This window comes from Meriones unguiculatus, chromosome 8 (assembly GCF_030254825.1).
Source record: "Meriones unguiculatus strain TT.TT164.6M chromosome 8, Bangor_MerUng_6.1, whole genome shotgun sequence".
Taxonomy (NCBI): domain Eukaryota; kingdom Metazoa; phylum Chordata; class Mammalia; order Rodentia; family Muridae; genus Meriones; species Meriones unguiculatus.
Genome location: NC_083356.1, coordinates 97,973,393 through 97,994,906, shown reverse-complemented (window position 1 = coordinate 97,994,906; position 21,514 = coordinate 97,973,393). Strand labels below are relative to the sequence as shown.

The window sequence follows — 21,514 nt, the reverse complement described above, 5'->3', positions numbered from 1 at the left end:
ACAAGATCTAGGAGGGTGTAAGCACTTACTGATAATTATTAACTCTTATTCCCTTATTTCATATAGTTTTGTGGTTATTATTCAAGTTATTAGGGTCACTGTATGAGATCTGATTTCTTGGCTGTGTTCATCATAAAAGTAGAAGCATTTGAACAAGAAGCAAGCTGGTGCTACCCGGCTTGCTTCAACTTCATTATCTTGCCTGAGAGCTCCTTGAAAAATCATTGTAAGGCATTCATGAAATCACGGGAATGCTGACGTCTTATCTACTCTAAGGGCCTGTGACCCTCTCCAATCCTTAAGTCAACACTAGAAAGAAGGTTTTCTAATTTCTAGAAAAATCCTTCCAACATTGTGCGGGGGAAGCTAATGAGGCATTGCGATCATGGCACAGGGAGGTTTTGCAGTCCTGTGAATGACAGATAATTGAATGTCAGCAAGCAGAACCGAGCAAATTTGATGCTCATGATAAAACAGCACTGTAGCAACAACAGCTGTGTCATCCCACGGGAGAGGAGGGCGGAAGCTCTGCATAAAAGCTGAAAGGAGAGAGCTGCTGTGCACACTGAAGGGTGAGGGAGTACTTCCAGTGTTCAGGAAGTTAGTACTTTGATAAAGTACTAACTTTGATTAGTTCTGTCAAATATTAACAAGGCTACTCTGTGCTCTAGCTCACAAGTTGCATAGACATGTTTTTAAGAAAAGGCAATCACCAAAGCTAAGTAAAGGAAATGAGGAGCCCCATCCTTCTACCAAAGAATTCTCTTGGATCACAAAGCATTCCATCAAAGGTTTGTCATTACATGTAAAAGATGCTGTAGTAGAATGTATATGCTTATTCTGGTGTTTGGTAAACAAATCTGGGGAACAATACTTCCTACAAAATGTTGGCAGCAGATTTGAAGATCAGAGCACCGAATAAAATAGTCACTGGGTTTATCTATTGTACACGGGATGATCACATCCTTCCTTGGTGTAAGGAAGAGACAGACATCATCATACGGAGGGAAGAAAGATATATACAAGCCAATAAGCGCTCAATGATAATTGGTCTATCTCTCCCTCTTTCTCTTCCCTTCATTTTTTTGTGGTTTTATACAAGTTATATAAGCTAGGCCCACACAGATTCTAAACTCGTGACTAATTCCTTGAATCTTAGAGTAAGTGGGAAAATGTATGGTAGAAACTTGGTTAAAAAAAGTCCCAATTTATTTCTAATATCAGAGATCAGACCTCTACTCTTGCCTGATGCGTCTAAAACAAAAAGGGGGAACTGTAGAGAGCTGCGGAATGCTATGCCTTAAAGATGGAGCTGGTTTCCGCCTTCCACCTTCCCGATGGTGAGCGCTCTCTGTCACGAACAATTTCACATTTGGCTAAGGCTGAGGATCTGGCTTGCTTCCATGTATGTGGACCTATCTGCATTGCCCACGTGGCACGCCTGGGTTGGCTACCCAGAGGCTATTTAAGCTGTGGGCTGGCTTTCCCCAGGGTCCGAGGATTGTTCAAGGTTTCTGAATAAACTGCATTGAAAAAAAATTACCCTTAAACAAATTCATGATGTTACAAATAAAGCCTCTGTTCTCCTGACAGTACTCAGAGGTAGCTTTATATAATAAGTATGTCTAGGTAAAGTTAGATATTACATAGACCAGACGACACAAAAGGTTCTCTTGGGAGAAAAAATTATTTTCTTCACATCCAAGTATGCGTTTATCCAAAGCACTACTCATCTTTTGCTTAAAAAAAAAGACTTTTCTTTGAGAAAACTTTCTTTGGATAAAACACACACTCTGTAGACCAGTGGACAGGGCCATATTCAAGTATCAAAATGGCATGGGCCATTCTGTACAGTTTGGTCATAAACTCAATTAGTCCATTGACAAAGATTTGTGATTTTGGGTTTTTTTTTCTTCCAATATGGCTGTTCTGGTAAGAATTATCTCAGTTTGAAATTATTCTCTTATCTTAACTCTCTTAACTCTGACCATCAGTTACTAGAAAGAAACATCTTAAGTTGCTGTGTATTCCATAAATGTGTAAAGCAAAAGATGTTTCCATTCCCATTAGTCACTGACAGTCATGCTTGTTTGTAATTAATTGGAAGATAAAATTAAGTGTCAAATAGAAAATCATAACTAAAATACTCGCTTTTACTTTAATACCATGTTAACAAAGGTTTAACTCCACCAGCAAGAGTAAGTAAGGCTACCCTGCAGGGTACAGCTTCAGTAAGGAAGTTGGTCTATCTCCTTTGAAGGACCTCTGTGGGCAAACTCAGGACAGTTTCAAATGGCATGAAGAGGCACACCTAGAGAACTGGATTCTCACCCTGTTCCCTGCAAGTGGCCTGTGAGTGTTTTTCAGTAGGCAATATGACTCCCGACATCAATTTTTTTCCCCAAAGGATTATAGCAGACCTTGGTGTCTAACCTTTCTTCTGCAATACCTAAGGATCGGTGTACTTAGCACGAGAGCTCGGTTTGGCTAAGGAAACATGCAGCAATCCACAGCTGGCCTGTGTTATCCTCAATACCTCGTGAGGATTTTGCTCCTTCCTTCTGCATCAGAAGCACTGCAGCGCCTTTCTTACTCTGCCAGGTCTGGGACAAGTCTTCACTCACCCCTCTCTTCAGGGGTTGCCTGTCTCATTTTCCTTCTTTTAAATCTGTATCTGCTTGCTTTAGAATCTATTTTTAGCATAATTCATCCAAGTGAATATTGCTAAATCTAAAGTAGTATTTTTATTGTTTTCCTATTTGAAGTTTTATCCTAATCTTCAGTTTCATTTCTGCTTTGACTATATCAACTCCTCTCAGTTAACTCTGTTGGAATGTTCAGTGGTTATGTGCAGTTTTTGCAAACACAGTGTGTTGTGGCCCACCCTTTTGTCTTTCTTTACCTTAAAAAAACACAAAAATTGAAGAAATAACTGATATGATCAGGTTTTTTAAAAAAAATGTAATATTATTAAAATGCACAAAGTGAACTAAAACATTACACAGAATTAAGTACATTAAAGTGTCTCCCCTTTTCCTTATTTTTTCCCCTACAGCTTCAGATTGAGAAGAAACCTGGTCATCCAGATCAACGCCCCTACTAGGAAGGTTCTTAAAGAGTTGATCAGACTACTGCTCACTGACAGGTAAACACAGAGATACTTCAACAGGGCAGTGTCTCTGTGCAGCCAGCTGTCTTCCTGGTCTGTGAATTGACACAGACGAATTTGATGAAACCAGAATCTAGTTGGGTTTACCCCTGTTTCTGGGCCATGACAGCATTCATGGTCATGGCATCATTGTATGTCTTCGTTCTGGTTACTGTGGGAGTCTGAGGACAAGACTTGCAGTAAGCCCTACAGCACAGGGCAGGACATCTCTAAAGGCCACTCAGAGCTGAAAGAAGTCCAGTCCAATGGCAGCCTGGTTCCCTGAGTTATTGTTTGGTGTTTCAAATGTAGTCATTTTCAAAAATCTTCCATTCAAATGGTACTAAAATGGAAAATTTAAACTACGATGGAGAGAAATACAGTCACCAAGTTTGGTGTTGTTTTCACAGAATCTAGTGGATTAAACAGATGGAATATTTCCGGCTAGCCTTCATAGTATTTTTCAAATTTCCACTTTTGTAATGGTTCCATCAGGTTACAAGCAGCCAGTTTCAGGGTCTTCTGAGGAAAATTCCCTTCCATGCATAACAACTGCTGATAGTTCTCGAAAACAATATGATCCACCTGAAGAGAAAGAGGACATGGGGATGAGCTAAAGACTGATCTTGACAACAGCAATGAAGCTTTAAGTAAATCATGTTTTCCTTCCCGCAGCAGCTCTGAATTAAATTAGTGACATGAACACAAGCTTCAGCAAACATCACGTTTGTCTCCATCCCAAATGAAGTGATTTGACATCTCTGAGATGTAATATTTTAATTTTTCAGGAAGCAAATGGTATGTTTTTTTTCTAGTGATATGGCTGATAACTATATTATTTAAAGGAAAAAATATAGTTGTCACTTAATTTTATCACTTAATGTATTGGGTGGCTACTTCACTGATGGTGGCAAAGCAAATATCATTTAGTATGACAGAAGCATGTTTGTTAATTTATTGACCCCGCTCTTGTCTTAGAAGGTCCAGATGTATTAGCAAGTATTAGGAATGACACATTTTATTCGCCAGCTCCTTACCTAACTTCTGATAATATATTAAGCCAAACATCCAGAGACCACCTTTTTCGGAAAAACAAGGGTGTTCTAGATGACCTTTGTATTGCTCAATGTTTATTAAAGGCGAAAGACAATCTACTTAGAACCAACTAAGGCTTTATAATTTTTAACCTATAAATCTCAATTTCCTGAAACATGACCATGACCATTTTAGTCATTAATTAGTTATCTTAATATAATTATTTTTTTTACCCCCGCAGGGGAGGCTTTCATGCTAAATCATTTTAGAGATGTTTCCATAAAATATTATAACTCTTGCAGAATCTTAGAAATATGATGTTTGCATATATTTAAGGTTGTGTTTAGTAGGTGGGCTTGAAGAAAACCATTCAGCATTTTCTACACAGTTTTCTGTTGTGAATGACAGAGGTAACTAAGTCACTTCTTCCCCATGTAAAGACACATAAGAGGCAGTGAGAGAGAGGCCTTCCAGGCTCAAAATCTGACACTTCGAGTGAGAGGCAAAGTCCAGAGCATCAGCGATGAGCACTTTAAACTTAGAAGTAGATAATAAGTCATTGTTATCTACATTCAAACTCTCAACAAGAGAGAGGTTCCTCTTATTCATGGTCTCTCTCTATTTCTCTCTTGCGCTTTAAGACTTACACATCTCGAAGGCTGCTATAGTTACGTCTTCTCTGCCACCCCCTTTTGCTGTGTCAAAGCTGACGTAGTAAAGACCTGGTCCCCAGACTAGAACTATTAGAAGATGGTGACATCTCTGAGAGGGGAGGCTTAGGGGAAGACCCACAGGCCACTGTGCAGTGTCGGTGATAAGGACTGTGTGACCTTCTTTCTAGTCCCCCTCACTCCCTGGCCATGAATTAAGAATGCTCTAAGCAAGTGTGCTCTTTCTATAATGTCTTGCCTTACCACAGGCCCAAAAGAAGCAGACCAATTTAGGGTGAACTCAGACCTTAGAAACAGAGCTGACTCAACTTTCTCCTCTTTCATTGTCTAAGGTATTTTTCTAACATGACAGAAAGGGGCTTAAGGGGATTTGCATGAGAACTGCCAAAAGAAAAAAAACAAGAGAGTCACAGATGGAAAAAAAGAAAGTTATAGGCCAGCCATCTCTGACCATCTAGACATATTGCAAGAGGACTGAAAGGCAGAAGGCAGCACTGTAGCAGGCCACACACAGATTCCTAGTTTCTGTTATCTCAGTTACTTACCTTTTCCAAGTCAGCTTACAATGTAAGACCTACTCTTTTTTAAAAATTCTTTATTAATTACACTTTATTCACTTTGTATCCCCCCTGTGGTTCCCACCTTCCTCCCGTCCCAATCCCTCCCTTTCTCCATCCTCTGCATGCATGCCCCTCCCCAAGTCCACTGATAGGGGAGGTCTTCTTTTCCTTCCTTCTGATCCTAGTCAATTAGGTCTCATCAGGAGTGGCATTGTCTTCTTCTGTGGCCTGGTAATGCTGCTTCCCTCTCAGGGGGAGGTGATCAAAGAGCAGGCCAATGTCAGTTCATGTCAGGCCAGTTCATGTCAGAGACAGTCCCTGTTCCTATTACAATGGAACCCACTTGGATACTGAACTGTCCTGGGCTACATCTGTGCAGGGGTCTTAGGTTATCTCCATGCATGGTCCTTGGTTATAGTATCACCCTCAGGAAAGACCCCTGTGCTCAGGTTTTTTGGTTCTGTTGCTCTCCTCATCAAGTTCCTGTCCCCTCCAGATCTTACTGTTTCCCACTTCTTTCCTAAGATTCCCTAGACTCTGCCCAAAGGTTGCCTATAAGTCTCAGCATCTGCATTGATAGTCTGCAGGGCAGAGCCTTTCAGAGGTCCTCTGTGTCAAGCTCCTGACTTGTTCCCTCTTTTTGCCTTCTTCTGATGTCCATCCTCTTTGCCTCCCTATCCAGAAAGGCAAAGAGGATGGACATCAATCCCTATCCAGAAAGACCTACTCTTAAATACTTCCTCACAGTAAATCCTTTCCAGGAGTCACTTCTGCAGACAAAAGATGTTTTGATTTTCATTATCTCTCTTTCCTCTGGCTTCTTTCTTTCCTACCTTCAGTGCAGTGTTAAGGAAGTAGAAGGTGTGATGTAACTTAATTGGTAGATATTTATGAAAAAACTTACCCAAAGTATGAAAAATAAAAATAGATGTTTATACACTAATAATTATCTATTTGGCAGTATCAACTGACAGTAATTATTCTCAGCAAGGAGAAAATGTCTAAAAAAAAAATTACTGGCGAATGAATAGATCGTCCCTGAATTTTCTCTCTGAGTAGAAAAAGAATGTCTGAATAAGACTTCAAAAGAAGGAGAACCCTATCAATGGGGACACCCCCAAATAAAGTGAGTTTCCTCTGGGGCCAGCTCTGCACAGAATCATGGCTTCTATTTTAACCAGTGCCTTAGCTTTTTTTCTTTTGCTGTGATAAAAATGCCAAAAATAAACAAACAAACAAATAAATAAATAAAACCCTTAAGGACAACAGTTTATTTTAACTCATAGTTCAAGGTTCCATACCACCATTTTGGGGGAATTCACCATGACAGGAGTTTTTGGGGGCTAATCACATATCAAGAACAGTAAAGAAGCGGAGATTTAGGGGATGAGTGTTACGTAGTTCTGAGCTCACTTTCTCTACTTCACCCATCTGAGGATCACCTATTGAGGAACAGTCCCACTTAAAATTAAGATGGGTCTTTCTACGTCAAGGAACTTAATCAAAGCAGTCTCCCCTAGTCATGTTTAGGAGAGTACACCATCAGTGCCTGTGAGACATTTGGTGGCTGCATGCTAGTGAGATGGCAGAAACAAGAGAAGACAATCCTGAGATCATTCCTAGCATCTCAAGAGTCTAAGACAAACTTTATGACTTTGAGTCCTATTCAAATAGGACTGGGAGAAACTGAACGGACTTTGAGAGTAAACTCAACAGTACTAGCATATTTTGTTAAGGTAACAAGAGTCTTCTCAAGATTGGTTTTCAACAGGTGATGCATTATCACCAAATGTAAAGTTGACAAGACACACACACAGATAACCTTCCATAATCAGTTTCTGCAGTGTTCAGAGAGTGTTATCTGTGGAGACACAGGGGTGAGGAAAAGACCCCTTTCCTAGAAAGAGGGCAGAAGAGGAAACTGGAATCATTCCAAACAGCGGCATTGGCAGGAAGCTTGCAGCTTTTTGATTTTTCCATGTATTCTTCCTCTAGGCTTTTCTGGTCATCAATGACAATAAGTTTCAATAATGCACATAGCATTGTTTATTGAGTTAAATGAATTTTAGAATCTAGGATGATGGTACCAATAGTGGGAAGAAATGGGTGCCTTCAATTTAAACCACTCATTTGAAATCAATTTTGAAAAAGCAAAAAATAAATTAATAAATTAAATTAAAATTTCCAAAAACGTTCTCTATGTCTCTGAGTGACCCTTCACTCTGCCTTCATTGTTACAGACAACATTTAAGGCTTCCAACCGAGGAGACTGATGAGAGTTTTATGTCCCCTTAGACTGGAAGTTGACTTCGTGGTAAAGGACGGCACGGATGTTTTGCTTACCAGTTCAGGATGAAAGGCGGATGCTGACTTGTGCAGCCATTTGAGCCTGTTGTTTCTGTTATCACAGGGCTGCAGTCTCAGGGATCCTTTATCAGGGGCGGACGCCATGCACCACTCTCCATGCTTAATTAGTCGGACCCAGGTATAATTAAATTGTTGATGCTGTAGGGAATGGGTACAGGAAAAGCCATTTAGACAGCAAGCAGAGGCAGCAGACGTTGCCAGAGACTCTTACCAGCAGCAGGTGAAACCATGTGCACTCTGATCTGATGAGGTATCTGTGTTATTTGGCATGCGCACCATCATATTTCTTATTGTTAAGTCAGATAGAAAGACTATCAATCACTGCGGCGGCAGTAATGATTTTCATGCGTCTAGCATACAGCACGCTCTCAATAAACATTACGAGAAGCAGCATATATTGTTAGTACACTAACTGTATCTTTGAATATGGATGCTGTTTCCAGTGTTGTGAGGTCCAGACAATCAGAGTGCTCTGTATTGGAGTGTCTAAATCACCACACTCTTAGGTTTTCCATCCATCAGTGGTCTCGGGTGAACTGAAGCCACAGTCTTAGATTTCTTCAGTGGAGATTCTCACACTTTCTTCTTTCAGACTCTCATTTGGACTCAGGCTTTTTTTTTTTTTTTTTTTTTTTTCTATTTCATGGAAAGTTATTGAACATGTCTTGGCTACTATGTAACATCTCACAGATCATAGGATCAGTTCCTAGAAAAGTCCAGATTGGAGGAGTGGACAGTATCTAAAATAATTACCAATTCAGGTAATGGAATCATGTCTGCAATCCTTAAAAATAAATTTATAGTCATTTGAAAATAATTTAAGGCTATTTAGTCAATTTATTCTAAAGCTCTGGTTTTTGTGAGATTTTCCATGGACTGAGGTGCAGTATGGGATAGAAAAAAAACTATTGAAATGCCTTTACCCTATGAATCATTTATAATGTAACTGGAATGCCATTTACCTGAAATATTAAGCATTGAACCACGGACTTTCCACATGGTGGGTAAGTGCTCTATTACTGAGCTACATGTCCTACCATTTTTGTACAGTTTATTTTGAGACAAGGTTTACCAAGTAGCCCAGGATGGCTTTGCATTTATTATGTAGTTTAAGGAAGCCCTAAAATTATGATTTTCTTGTCTCATTCTTGTAAATGTTTTTATTTTCTCAAGCTTTACTAATACATGGCTTGGGCTGGGCCTAGAGTGTTTTTATCTAACTATCCATGCCCATAGGCCTGAAAGCGTATAGCCTACATACAATCTAATCTTCTGTAAGACTGGACCTTGAAGGCTTCAGTTTCCAGCCTCATCTGCTAACCTAGGCCTGGAATGTCTTCAGCCTCCAAGACTTAGTGCTAAATGAGCTGATCCTTCTTAGTTCTTTCTGAGCTCTGGCTGGCTGGTTCAACTCTGCTGTTCTGGCTCAAAAACTCCTCTCCAAGATGACTGATTTAAACCTGCTTCTCTCTGCTTCTCACTGAATTTCTCTGCTTTGAAAAACTGCCTGAACTCCGTGAACTGAACTCCATGAACTCAACTGTGCTCAACCGAACTGCACCAAACTCTGCTGCACTCCCAAAATCTACTGTACTGTCTCCAGGAACCCCCTGCTCTCTCTCTGCACCAAACTCTGCTGCACTCCCAAAATCCACTGTACTGTCTCCAGGAACCCCCTCTCTCTCTGCACTGCTCTTAAGTAGCTTCTCTTTCTTGCCTGGTCCCATGAGAGTTGAGCATATCTATCTTTGACTCATTGGGTCAACTCTTTCTCTGATTCATTACTTTGTCTGTCTCTCAATTAGGCATCAATCATTGTCTGGGATTAAAGATGTGTATTAAAAATGTGTCTGTGTTCCATCCAGAGGGATTAAAACTGTATATTAAGGATGTTTCTGTATGACCTCCAGAGGGTTTAATGTGTATGTATTCCAGCCTGATCACACAGACCTAGCTGCTTGGATGTGATCCCTTGCCAAAGTAGCCATGCTGCTGGATTAAAATGCCTCTACACAGCTTCCTTAAAAGCTAGAATTATAAGTCTGTATCACTATGACAAGCTTTGGGCTAACATTTAATTTCGACTACAAAGCTATATTGAAGAAATGGTGGCAAATCTTACCACTCAAAGTGTAGTGCCTGAAACAGCGTCTTGTTACACAGCCACTAGTTAGGAATGGTGGATATAGTTCTATCATGGACCCTGTGAGTCATTCTCCCCTAACAAACGCCAAAGGTAATTTGTGTGAGTAGCAATGTCTGAGAACCAAGGACAAACCGCAGATTATGAGGTTATGTAGTTACTAAGATAAGCTGGACATCACCTTAGAAAGGGTTTAATAGCAAGAAAACAAAGAAGACTTCTAGTTAAAGCAAGGGAGTACTGAGTACTTCATTTTTTCTGCGTTGTTTTAGATGAATACCAATCTGGTATTAAACCATATCAGTTCTGACCAAATCAAATTAACATCCTTTATATTCTTGTCCTTTTTATTATTCAAACAAACCACCAATAAGTGACGGTCAAAAGGAGCAACAAGATCAAAGTGTGATGGGGCTTTCCGGAAGGCAGTGGCTCTAATATTCACACTTAGGTCTCATGTTTCAAATTCATTGGCAGAAATTAGGTTTTCAGTGAAATACTGACTTTACAGGTACACTAAATTCCTACAGCAATAGTTTTAAGGGAGTAAATTACTGAATATTTTAATATATTTTAGACTAATTCTGCAGTTGGTTTTTCTATAATTCATGGCTATCTCCACTGTGAATTGTTAGTAAGCAAAAGTCATTTCTTTCAGTTGATTTTTTTAAACTTATCATTTTCTCTCTTTCCTAACTATGAAAATGTTTCCTTGGCTGCAGGTTTACAATCCACAGAAGAATTATCCTGACAGACGTGTCTTCTCTTCTAGGAGCAGCTTGGGAATTAGACGGAGAGATGGGATGTGCTTGAAAGTACAAGCCAGGATGCTTAAATCGGGACAAAGAAGTCATTCAGCAAGCACAATGATGCATCTACCAAAGCATGATCTGCAGTCTGGGGGGAGGGTGCCAACGTGTACACACAAACCAGTGTTCCTGGAGTCCTATTTTACATCCAAAGCAGATACCATTCCCATCTGGGGTGTGAGGTGTAACCTCTAGAGGCTCACCTCCGGCACAGCAGGGGTAGTCCTTTTCTGTTTCCCCTGTCCCCACTCCTCTTATTCACCATGTTCTGATGGCCAGAGGAGTAACGTGGAATTGGTTCTCTCAATACATTGTCATGTGGGTTCCAGGGATTGAACTGACATTCTCAGGCTTCTGTGGCAAGGACCTTTACCCACTGAGCCATCCCACCAACTGTATTTTAGTCATTTTGGTCTTCATCACTTCTTCCAGCATCAACAGAAGACCAAGCGTTAGGCAGTGCTTATCAGACCCCTGTGTGTGGCCAATTTGTTTCGGATTTAGAGCTAGGCACTATCTTCTCTGGCACTTACACAAAGGTTCAAGACTGTGTAAGCTGAACTGGTTTTGCAAGGGAAAATACCAAGACTAAATCCATCATGGAGCAATTACTCCCATACCAACAACCTCTTTATTGCTTCTCTACTTTTGGCACTTCCATATTCCAGCCTATCTATTCCATTGATATTTAGACATCTATGGATTTCTCCCAGACGGAAGTCAATTGTCACATGAGCAATTGACATGGGGATGCAACAAGAATGACAGACGCTAGTCCTGGCCACTGAGGAGAGACGGAGAATGCATGCTGAGCTTACCTGGCTACTTCCATCACAGTCCTGCAGGGTGGCTGTGGTATTTTCCATGGAAACGCACTTGCCCAGGGCCATATTTATAAGCTAGGAAGCAGACCACAAAAATGTGCATTAGAGACTGACATGACTTAATGTATGACAGAGCATTCAGACACATTTAGAAAATACAGAGTTAGAAGATCATCAGGTTAAAAGACAGTCAATAGATTGGCAAAAGTCTGCACTGTATGATTTTCTTGGTCACAGCTCTAACAGAGACAAGATGTAACCCTGTCACAGCACAGCTTCAATCTGTCAGTTCTTGCCTGTAATTCAGTCATAGTGCAACAAACATTAGTTTTACATTAACTGTCATTTGGAATGCTGCATGAAAATGAGTAAAAGCTGATATAGAAAGTAGGGATTTTGTGTGTGTGTGGGGGGGGGGGGAGCAGCGTTGAATTTGTCCCAATGCGTAATTTAAAAGTCAGTGTCCAGACCTTCAATTTCATCAAGCCAAAAACTACAGGCCGTGTTCCTTGGATGACCCCTCTGAGTTACCTGATCTCTTAGACACTGAATCATAGATAAATTGAGTTCTTTGGAGAACAGCACATTCTAGCTAATTCCCTGTCAGACTCTTTCTAATGACTCAGCCAAGCTACGACTCATTACAGGAAAGTCACGAAAGCTAAAACAGAGCCAAGCATAAAGTCCCTTTCTGTCAAACTTGGGTTTTTTAATGGATTTACAGGGTCAAATATGGAGGAAGCTTTCTACAAGATGGACTGACAAGATGGGAGGTTAATAATGCATTTTAGGCTTTCATTTTTCTGGGGATGCTGTGTAGAGGAGAAATTGCGCATGTTCCACCAAAACCTGCTCAGCTTGGAAGATAGTGACCATGTTTATGTTCTTTCAGCTTTTAGGGGACCCAAAACAGAGCTCCAGTTCTGGGGTGCTTCAATAATGAAGGCCATGCTGGCTACAGGATCACCAGATTTTATAGCAGGGTGTCCAGTGGGTTGGTCTGTACTTGTGGATGTCATAGCTCAGCTTGCAGATAAGCAGGGGGTAGTTTGTAGGGTCAGGAAATGATGAAAAAAGTAGCAAGAGGGAGCACTGAAATCTTGGTAAGTAGGAACAATGTCCCCACAGGACCACGTAGGAATGAGCGTGGCCATGGGGGGCGTGTGAGATGTGGCCGTGAACAAGCCAGAGAGTTGAAGCTGAGCTGTTCCACAGAGAGGCAAAACCTAAACTAACCTTCTGCCTGGGGAAAAAAAAGTTTATTCACTAGCACAGGGAGAAAGCACGGAAGCTAGATTCTCCCTGGGAATCTGAAGCCTCACACTGACTGTCATGTGGGTCTGCATTAAGACATGCCCTACCTGCTTGGGCTAGGAACTCTCACTGACCTTCACGGCATATAAGCAAACATCAGGAGTTTTACTTGTTGGTAATTCCTAAGGTGTCTGACACAATGGAAAACACAAAGTAATTCCAAAGGGACAGAGCTCCATTACCAACAAAACAAAACAAAAACTTTAACCTGTTCCATCCACAGCTTAAAATGGCAACTATGGGCATATCCTCATCAGTAGGTCTGAGCAAGGGCAGCCAGAAAAGATGCAATGGCACTCTGAGTTTAGGCAGCCTGAGCAGACACGCGTGACATGGAACAATTCTGCAGTTCAAAGAAGAAAATCAAAACCCTCATTGTTCTTTGGATCCTAACAGAGAAATATGTCCCGTGTCCTAGCGGCTCGTACAGAAATTATCCTAACATAAAATAAGTTTGGAGATCTCTGGCTCCAGCATAGCTAAGCAAGTTGCCCTATCCTGGATCTTAGCAGAACCTTCCAGAACACAGCCTGCAACCCAGGAAACAGACAGCGTTTCCTTTCCCAGATCTACTTGACTCCTGGCTTCACAACTAACATTACCCAGAATCTTGTTTGGAAAGGCTTAGTTTATCTGGTTTGGTTTTGTTTAGTTTTTGTTTCTAACAGCTACTTCCTACAGGCCTTAAAGGGCACTGGAGGCTGAGGGTCTCCTTCTGGGTCCTTCATGCAAACCATTTCAACTCAGAAGAAGAAGAAGAAGAAGAAGAAGAAGAAGAAGAAGAAGAAGAAGAAGAAGAAGAAGAAGAAGAAGAAGAAGAAGAAGAAAAAGAAGAAGAAGATATTGTGTAGATTTTATACTTTCTGTGTTGAGTTATTTTATTTTCCTAATGTCAAAAGTGGAGATTTCCCACATTTAATTACGTAATTGTTAAATCTTAGGCTTAGGTTGTTTGCTAACAACACAGTTTAATAAAAAACAAAAAACAACAACAAAAAACACTGTTGATGAGAGTATTTATTGATTTCAAGTATTACTGACTCTATGAGAAATTACTTAGAATAAAAAAATAACTTCATTGGGCCTAAATTTCAAGGTGTTCAGGTTGAATGATGGTAGAGTGTTAAGCAGGAAACAAACAGATTTATTTTCTTGCAACTTTTCCTGAATGTGGAAAAAAAAATCTTGATTCATTTTCTTTCTTTCTTTCTTTCTTTCTTTCTTTCTTTCTTTCTTTCTTTCTTTCTTTCTTTCTTTCTTTCTTTCTTTCTTTCTTTCTTTCTTTCTTTCTTTCTTTCTTTCTTTCTCTTTCTCTCTCTCTTTCTTTCTCTTTCTCTCTTTCATCATCATCATCATTATTATTAATATTTTGAGACAGAGTTTCCCTGTGTAGACTTGGCTGTCCTGGACTCTCTTTGTAGACCAGGCTGGACCAAGACTTGAAATTCACAGAGATTCGCCTGATTCTGCCTACCTGAGTGCCACTGTGTCTGGCTGAAATCTCTGTTCTTTAAAATGGTAGTAGCACTGTTATCAGAAGAGAGCAAATGACATCTTCATTAATATTTGCATGCATTAGACAGCAAAGAGAATGGAAATAGAAGAAAAGAGTCTGGTGAACTGCTTTGAAATGAATGCACAGCATTTTGATACATTATGGTGTTGGCGTGTGTTGTGAGGAGTTTTTTTCAAAGATCAGCGGCAACGTCCTAGAGGATTCAAAAAGTAGTTTGCTTGCACCCTCTGGTGGCTAAAATTTAGTAGTGCTGCTGCTGGGATTGAACCTATGGTATTGAACCTATGGTGGCCATCCTTGTTTGGAGGGTAGAATTTAAACATGTAAGTCATGTTTGATGTTTGTATTTATTTATCTAAAGGATCTGATAGCTGCTTTGACCTATGTCAAATCCTGATGCACTCTTGTGAACTTTTTATAGCACTTTTATGAACAAACCAGGTCACATGTATTTATTGGTTAAATTTTAGAAAACCAGAACAAGTATTCAGACTGCTTTCCTGTTGTTAATACCCTCCTCAGATTTCCTAGTAAGACAACGGCATTGTTTTTACTAAGTCTTTGTTGCTTGTGGATCTGGCAGGCTGGGAGAGGAGCTGGTTTATAGATCTGTTTCTTAAGAAGAGCCAAAGACCTGTGTTCTGAAAAGGCAGCCATGCTGACAGTCAAGTTAGAGAACTTTCTGACCCCCCAAAAAGAACAAAAAGAACACTGGGGATATTTATAAATAAATACAAAGAGAGAGTAAAAAAAAAAAGTCCAAACAGGAATATATAAGTGTGAGCCCCTGTGAAGGAGTCAAGGCTTTGTCCCAGACTCTCAAGCTGAACCTCCGCCTCTCACTCTCAGAGATGGGTGGGCATCGTTTCTCAGACCTCCCTTCCAATCCTCAGGGGATTTCTTGACAGCATCCATCTAAAAGGAGTCAGCACTCTTGCCCTGTTCCTTCATGGGAGGCATCGTGCTCTGTATCCTTCTTATCATGGCTCTCCATTCAAGGTCAAATTCCAAGGGAAGAGATGAAGCCTACCTCCCGCAGTACTGTGGGCTCTCCTCTGCGCACTGTCGGTAGAGGATATTTAGTTATCAGCCAGCATCACCTTATGATAGACTTCCTCAGATCCATCTCTAACAACTTTTGCCTACGCTTTGTCTTAGGGGCATCATGCCTGTTGCTTAAAGCATAATAACCCCCCCCCTTTTTTTTTCCTCAGCAAGTTTGAAGGAGTTTCTGTTGTCTTTACAAATGGCCACGTTAACTTACCACACCACCAGCTCTCACAACGGGAGCCTTCAAGTCAGGAAAGACATTGTCCAAGTACCACTTGAAACTCTTGCATTTCAGCTTCTCCCGCAGCTCCCTTTGCTGGGTGAGGTTGCCCACATCTAACCCTTGGTCTATGAGGTGATCCCCATGGCCGTAGAAGACTTCCTTGTACTCATCCAGCCAGACCTCGGCCACCCGAACCAGGTTCCGTTCCACCGTCTTCATACGGTCTTTGGGGAAGGAGTAGGGATTGTCGTTTCTGAAGATGTGGCCCACCCTGGAGCAGGGAACGATCTCGATTTCCCCACCGCACATCCAGACCTGGGAACGAGGCAGAGAGAAGCACCAACTGTCAAATGGTGGTTCACAAATCACGGGCACCGTGGTACCAAACTACCTTCTGACATGCCTCCCCCGCTAAGTAGTGCATCCAACTTTCACAGTAAAAACAAACAAACAAACAAACAAAAACTCAGCAGGTTTATTTAATTTTGTGTATGATGGAGCACTTTATGATCAATGAAGTAGACTATTTTCCCTCCCTAACCACTATGTGAAATTCTCTTTATCTCTTTTTCTATAGAACTCTTTACAGAACCCCAACATATAAAACATGTCACTGTGTTCCTCTCTAGGTTGAATCAGGGAGAGGTGATGGATATCCATCTGTTCCCATTCCTCTTCAACCTGCATGCTTGTGGTACCCAACTCAAGGCTAATCTTGGTCAAGACCTCCAAAGTTCCACCTATTTGAACACAGACGTCCTAGGCCCACAGGAAGGCTGCTAGTCATGTTTCATTGTTCTTCCTAAGGCCCTCCTGGGTACGAGTCCATGATGATCTAAGCCATTGCTTGTAGGCTCCGAAGATGCTTGGCTTGCTGGTGCCGAGCACTTGAGGGATTCTTTGTCATTTGTATTCTCAAGATTACCCACGGCAGATATTCCCACGGCTTCTAATGTATTAGAGAGCTATTCCAAGAGAGTCACTATATGTCAGAGAAAAATCCCAGGGTGATTTGTATTAAGTATGAGTCCCAGAGTAATTTGTATCAAGTGTGAATCCTGTAGCTTTTATGCAGAAAAAGAAAGTAATTCCCCCCATGATTAGCTAAAGTAACACCGTTGTGAAAGAGTAATTCCACGAGCTGCACAACAGTGATTGATTCTTCCAAATTAAGTCTGGGAAATGAGACACCCAATCCATAGACTTCTCAGTGGCAGTCATAAATGTGATTGCATTAGTACAGTGAAGCCACTTGAGAATCATAAATTCTTATTTGTGTGTTTGTGCCCCTATGTGGTCGTGCTTGTTTTTACATGTATGTGGAGGTCAGAGGTTAACATAAGATGCTCTCAGTAGCTCTCCACCTTAATTGTTGAGATGGTTTCTTTCACTGAAACTGAAATGTGGAGCTCACTGATTCAGCTGCAGTTATAGGCATATTACAATACTGCATTTGGCTTTCTCCATGGGCTCTAAACTCAGATCCTCATGCTTATGTGCTAATCTATTTAGCAACTGAATAATCTCATCTGTCCCTACAATGATAAGCCTTTAATTATAAAACAGAAACTAAGAAGAAACACTTAGTAATGGGTACCTTGAATGACAGCTCCATATTTTCTCCACCCCAAACATCAAGGCCAGGGTCATAAGTTCCAAGTTCATAAAAGTAACTTTTGTCAATGGAAAATAATCCACCTGCCATGACTGGGCACCTACAGAAACAAATGATTGGATTAAACTTTTAACTGTGGCAACTAAGCATCCAGAGTAAATCACTCTGTGTGTCAGTGTGGAAGTTTGGAAGCCTTTCTGGATGGGTATGGAGAGGTTTTAGGAAGGAGTCAGCAGCTTGGCTTTAGTGAGGAGTTCCCAGTTCATGGGAGCTGAATCTGATCAGGGTCAGTGAAGACATGGGTGGGACTAGGAATCATACTTCCTTTTAAAAAATTAATTAATTTTTATTAATTACAATGTATTCAGTTTGTATCCCAGCTGTAGCCATCTTCCTCATCCCCTTCCAATTCCACCTTCCCTCTCTCTTCTTCTCCCATGTCCCTCCCCTAGTCCACTGATAGGGGAGGTGCTTCTCCAGCTCCATCTGACCCTAGCCTATCAGGTCTCATCAGGACTGGCTGCACAGTCTTCCTCTATGGCCTGGTAAGGCTTCTCTCCCCTTCAGGGGGAGGTGATCAAAGAGCCAGCCACTGAGTTCATGTCAGGGACAGTCCGTGTTCCTCTTACTAGGGAACCCACTTGGACAGTAAGCTGCCACGGGCTACATCTGTGCACGGATTCTAGGTTATCTCCATGCATGGTCCTGAGTTGGAATAATTTCAGGGTTATTATGGCTTTCTCTGTGTCAGAGCTAAATTTGGTATATTTCAAATTTAATTTAAGGGTGGGGGATAGCAAACTAACTTCTTAGGAGACTTTCCTTGCTTTGATAAAGTCTTGAATAGAGCTATATATGTGTGTATTTGTGTATGTGTGTGTATAGAAAGAGGGGTGGGGCTTACTACTGTACCCAGGCTATCATTAAACTTGCCACCCTCCTGCTTCCTTAGTACTGAGATTATAGATGTGTACCATCATGTCTAGTACACACCAATAATTCTTGCTGGTTTTCAGATTGATAGAGTGTAACTTTTCTTAAATGTATTTTCTGCCTTTACAAAGGGACTTAGGAGTCATGCGTACAGTTTCACACACTTACCTTATTATGTCAGTTTCTTTAATCCCATTTTTTGCAACAACGTCTGGAGGAATTGTTCTCCAGCCAAAGTTCATGGGCCAGGTGAAGACGCCTCTTTGGAAGTTGTCCACTGTCATGTAACTAATTCAGGACAAAAGAAAACCAATGAAATTGCAAATGCTTAGCTGAGACTATTCATGGCTCTATTGACTTTGTGAGCACAGCTTCATGACCAACTCAGATGTGAGACAGTTGCTGATACATGTGATTCTACACCAGACCCCTTAATATCAGCTCAGGGAAGACTTGTTCCAACTTATATTCATCCTTCAGTTCATAATGGCCATTTTAGAGGAACAAACAATAATGTAGAAAAGCATAGAGACTTTCCATAAATGGTATAACTAAAAACCTGAGAAAAATAATTTGGGAGTTCAACTGACTATCAAAGGAGATGAATAGTTAGATTTATTAGCAGTAAATTGATGTATTGGCCAAATAGATTACTGGATTGGTAGGCTTTGAACCCAAGATATCTCTCGTGTGTTTTCACTTATTAGATCATATTGGTCCTGCTTCTTAGGTTCTAACATAGCTCATTGAGGACCAGCACTCTCCACTGCTCTCCAGTGTCAGGATGTGGTAGTGTTACCTCATGTCCTTGTCATTGATGACTTCAATTACTGGACAGGCCACTTTCTTTCTATTTAAATAAACTCTTTCCAAAAGGGGCTCCAACCAGCCCACATTACATTCCACATGAGAGTCTAGGAATGTCAACACATCACCTGTAGAGTAAAAAATAAATTAATGAAAAGTATTGTATGATACAGTAAGTGTGTATACTTTATTCTTAAGAGTGTATGACTGTGAATACAGGTATCTTCTCTACTCACTGAGTTCCTGGTTCCCAGAATTTCTTTTTGTAATAATATGGAGACATTTCAGGTATAGAGGTTCTGTGGTAAACATCACTCATGTTTAGAAAGAAATGATAAGCTACTGTAATTAGGTTGCTTCTCTGTTGCTCTGATAAAACGTGACTAGATCACCTTGGGGAGGAAAGGGTTGATTTGGTTTGAAAAAATGCAGTCACAGCCTGCCATGGGTGAAAGCTAAGGTCTGTTCAGCTTGCTTTCCGAAACAACTTGAACTGGTGGCTAGGTGTGGCACCATCCAAAGTGAGATGGATCCTCCCACATTCCTCATTAATTTAAATTAACACGGGATAAACATAATAAACTCTGTACATCCAAAGAAGCTAAGCAAGAAGGAGGGTCCTGGCTCTCCTTCACTCAGAAAGGCAAAAGGGATGGATATTGGAAGAGGGAGAAAATAGGAAACAGGACAGGAACCTACCACAGAGGGACTCTGAAAGACTCTATCCAGCAGCGTATCAAAGCAGATGCTGAGACTGATAGCCAAACTTTGGGCAGAGTTTAGGGAATCTTATCAAAGAAGGAGGAGATAGAAAGACCCAGCAGGGACAGGAGAGCCACAAGAAGAGCAACAGAACCGAAAAATCTGGGTGCAGGGGTCTTTTCTGAGACTGATACTCTAACCAAGGACCATGCATGGAGATAAGATGCAGCACATGGCAGCTCAGTCTCCAAGTGGGTTCCCTAGTAATGGGAACAGGGACTGTCTCTGACATGAACACAGAGGCTGGCTCTTTGATCACCCTCTCCTTGAGGGAAAAGCAGCCTTATACCAGGCCACAGAGGGAAGGCAATGCAGCCAGTCTTGATGAGACTTGATAGGCCAGGGTCAGATGGAAGGGGAGGAGGACCTCCCCTATCAGTGGATTTGGAGAGGGGCATGGGAGGAGATGAGGGAGAAAGGGTGGGATTGGGTGAGAATGAGGGAGGGAGCTACAGGTGGGATACAAAGTGAGTAACTGTAATGAATTAAAAAAATAATTTTAAAAATGCTGGAAAGACATGCCCACAGGCCATTCCGGTAGAGATAATTCTGCAGTTGAGGTTCATTCCCTTCATTCTGGTTACTGTTTTCACTGACAAGTCTACCTGTCTGCAGAGTTAGCATGCCTCGCCATGTCTTATCAACTCTTACCACGAAGTTCTGGGTTCTACCTGATGGCCTTATCAGTTCCTTCCCACAAATCTGAAGTACAGACCTATTTTAATTCTTACTTACGAGATAAAACTTGGAGGAACAAATAGCTAGAGTAGCTTTCCAAGGTAATTTACCTAGGGTGCCATGTAATATTATGAAACAGTTTGTTACATAGCTCAGGATGGGGCGCCAAATCTGCCTTCATTCCCCACCTGGCCCACATCGTACCTCGTTAATATTCTCATTCACTTGTTGCCAGGCCCTGAGGGAAGTAGCACCTGCCTAAAATGTATTTTGGAATTTTATATTGCTTTATTTGGGAGAGTGGAGAATCTCCTATGTGTGGTTGCCGCTGCTCTGCTTTCAGATATTTTATTTTAAAATAAAGTCTCAGAAAATGAGGAGCTCCCTGGGTAGCTGGCTCCTGGTAGTGTTTCTAATTGTGGTGGGATCATCTGTGGAATTGTGCTACCATGCTGATGCGGAGAAGCCGAGAGGCACGAGGAAATGGGGGAGAAGACCGTAGTTATTCACAAATAACTTGTGTCCTTTGAGTTTTAACCTGTGGTATATTTCTAAGATCTACCTTTCAATAATCAGTCTTTTAACAAGCGGCTAATAATCCTATATTATTATTAATTTTTTTTATGAATTGTTTAAACTCCAGTTTAGAATAACTTAACCCAACCTTGGTTGTAACCTGGCATGATTTTTCTGTTTTCTAGACTTGTGTTACTGGTGATGCTGGATTGTCTGGAGAAGAGCTTTATGAACAAGAGCAGAAAAAAAAAAAAAGAATAGAATAAAAATGGCCAACCTCAAGTTATTCAGTGTGCCGAGTACCGTTAGCTTCTTTGTGGCGATGGCACCCTGCCCCGTGCGTGGACACTCTTGCATCATTAAGTAGTTAGTGCTAACGTGTTGCGTTTATAGTTTCTTGAGGCACATGGAGCTGGCTTACCATTTCCCTTTACTGAATGGCTTTTAAGGGACACTGAGGAAACCTATTTTAAACCTTCAGCAGCAACAGACTATGGAAGTGCATGCAATACTGCCCACTGACACTTTCCAGGAGACTTTGGA

General features: G+C 41.1%; 1 protein-coding gene across 1 annotated transcript in view; it reads right to left on the bottom strand.

The window, feature by feature from the left end:
* Positions 1 to 2,908: 2,908 nt before the first annotated feature.
* Galnt5 (polypeptide N-acetylgalactosaminyltransferase 5) overlaps positions 2,909 to 21,514 on the bottom strand; it is a 49,010-nt gene continuing 30,404 nt past the window's right edge. Inside the window, exons 4-10 of the mRNA XM_021639285.2 lie at positions 19,008 to 19,143; positions 18,377 to 18,496; positions 17,258 to 17,375; positions 15,652 to 15,975; positions 11,552 to 11,632; positions 7,758 to 7,919; positions 2,909 to 3,733 (exon numbers count right to left, since the gene is read on the bottom strand). Coding sequence (XP_021494960.1) covers positions 3,593 to 3,733; positions 7,758 to 7,919; positions 11,552 to 11,632; positions 15,652 to 15,975; positions 17,258 to 17,375; positions 18,377 to 18,496; positions 19,008 to 19,143 — 1,082 coding nt within the window. The 3' untranslated portion in view covers positions 2,909 to 3,592. The remainder of the gene's footprint in view (positions 3,734 to 7,757; positions 7,920 to 11,551; positions 11,633 to 15,651; positions 15,976 to 17,257; positions 17,376 to 18,376; positions 18,497 to 19,007; positions 19,144 to 21,514) is intronic.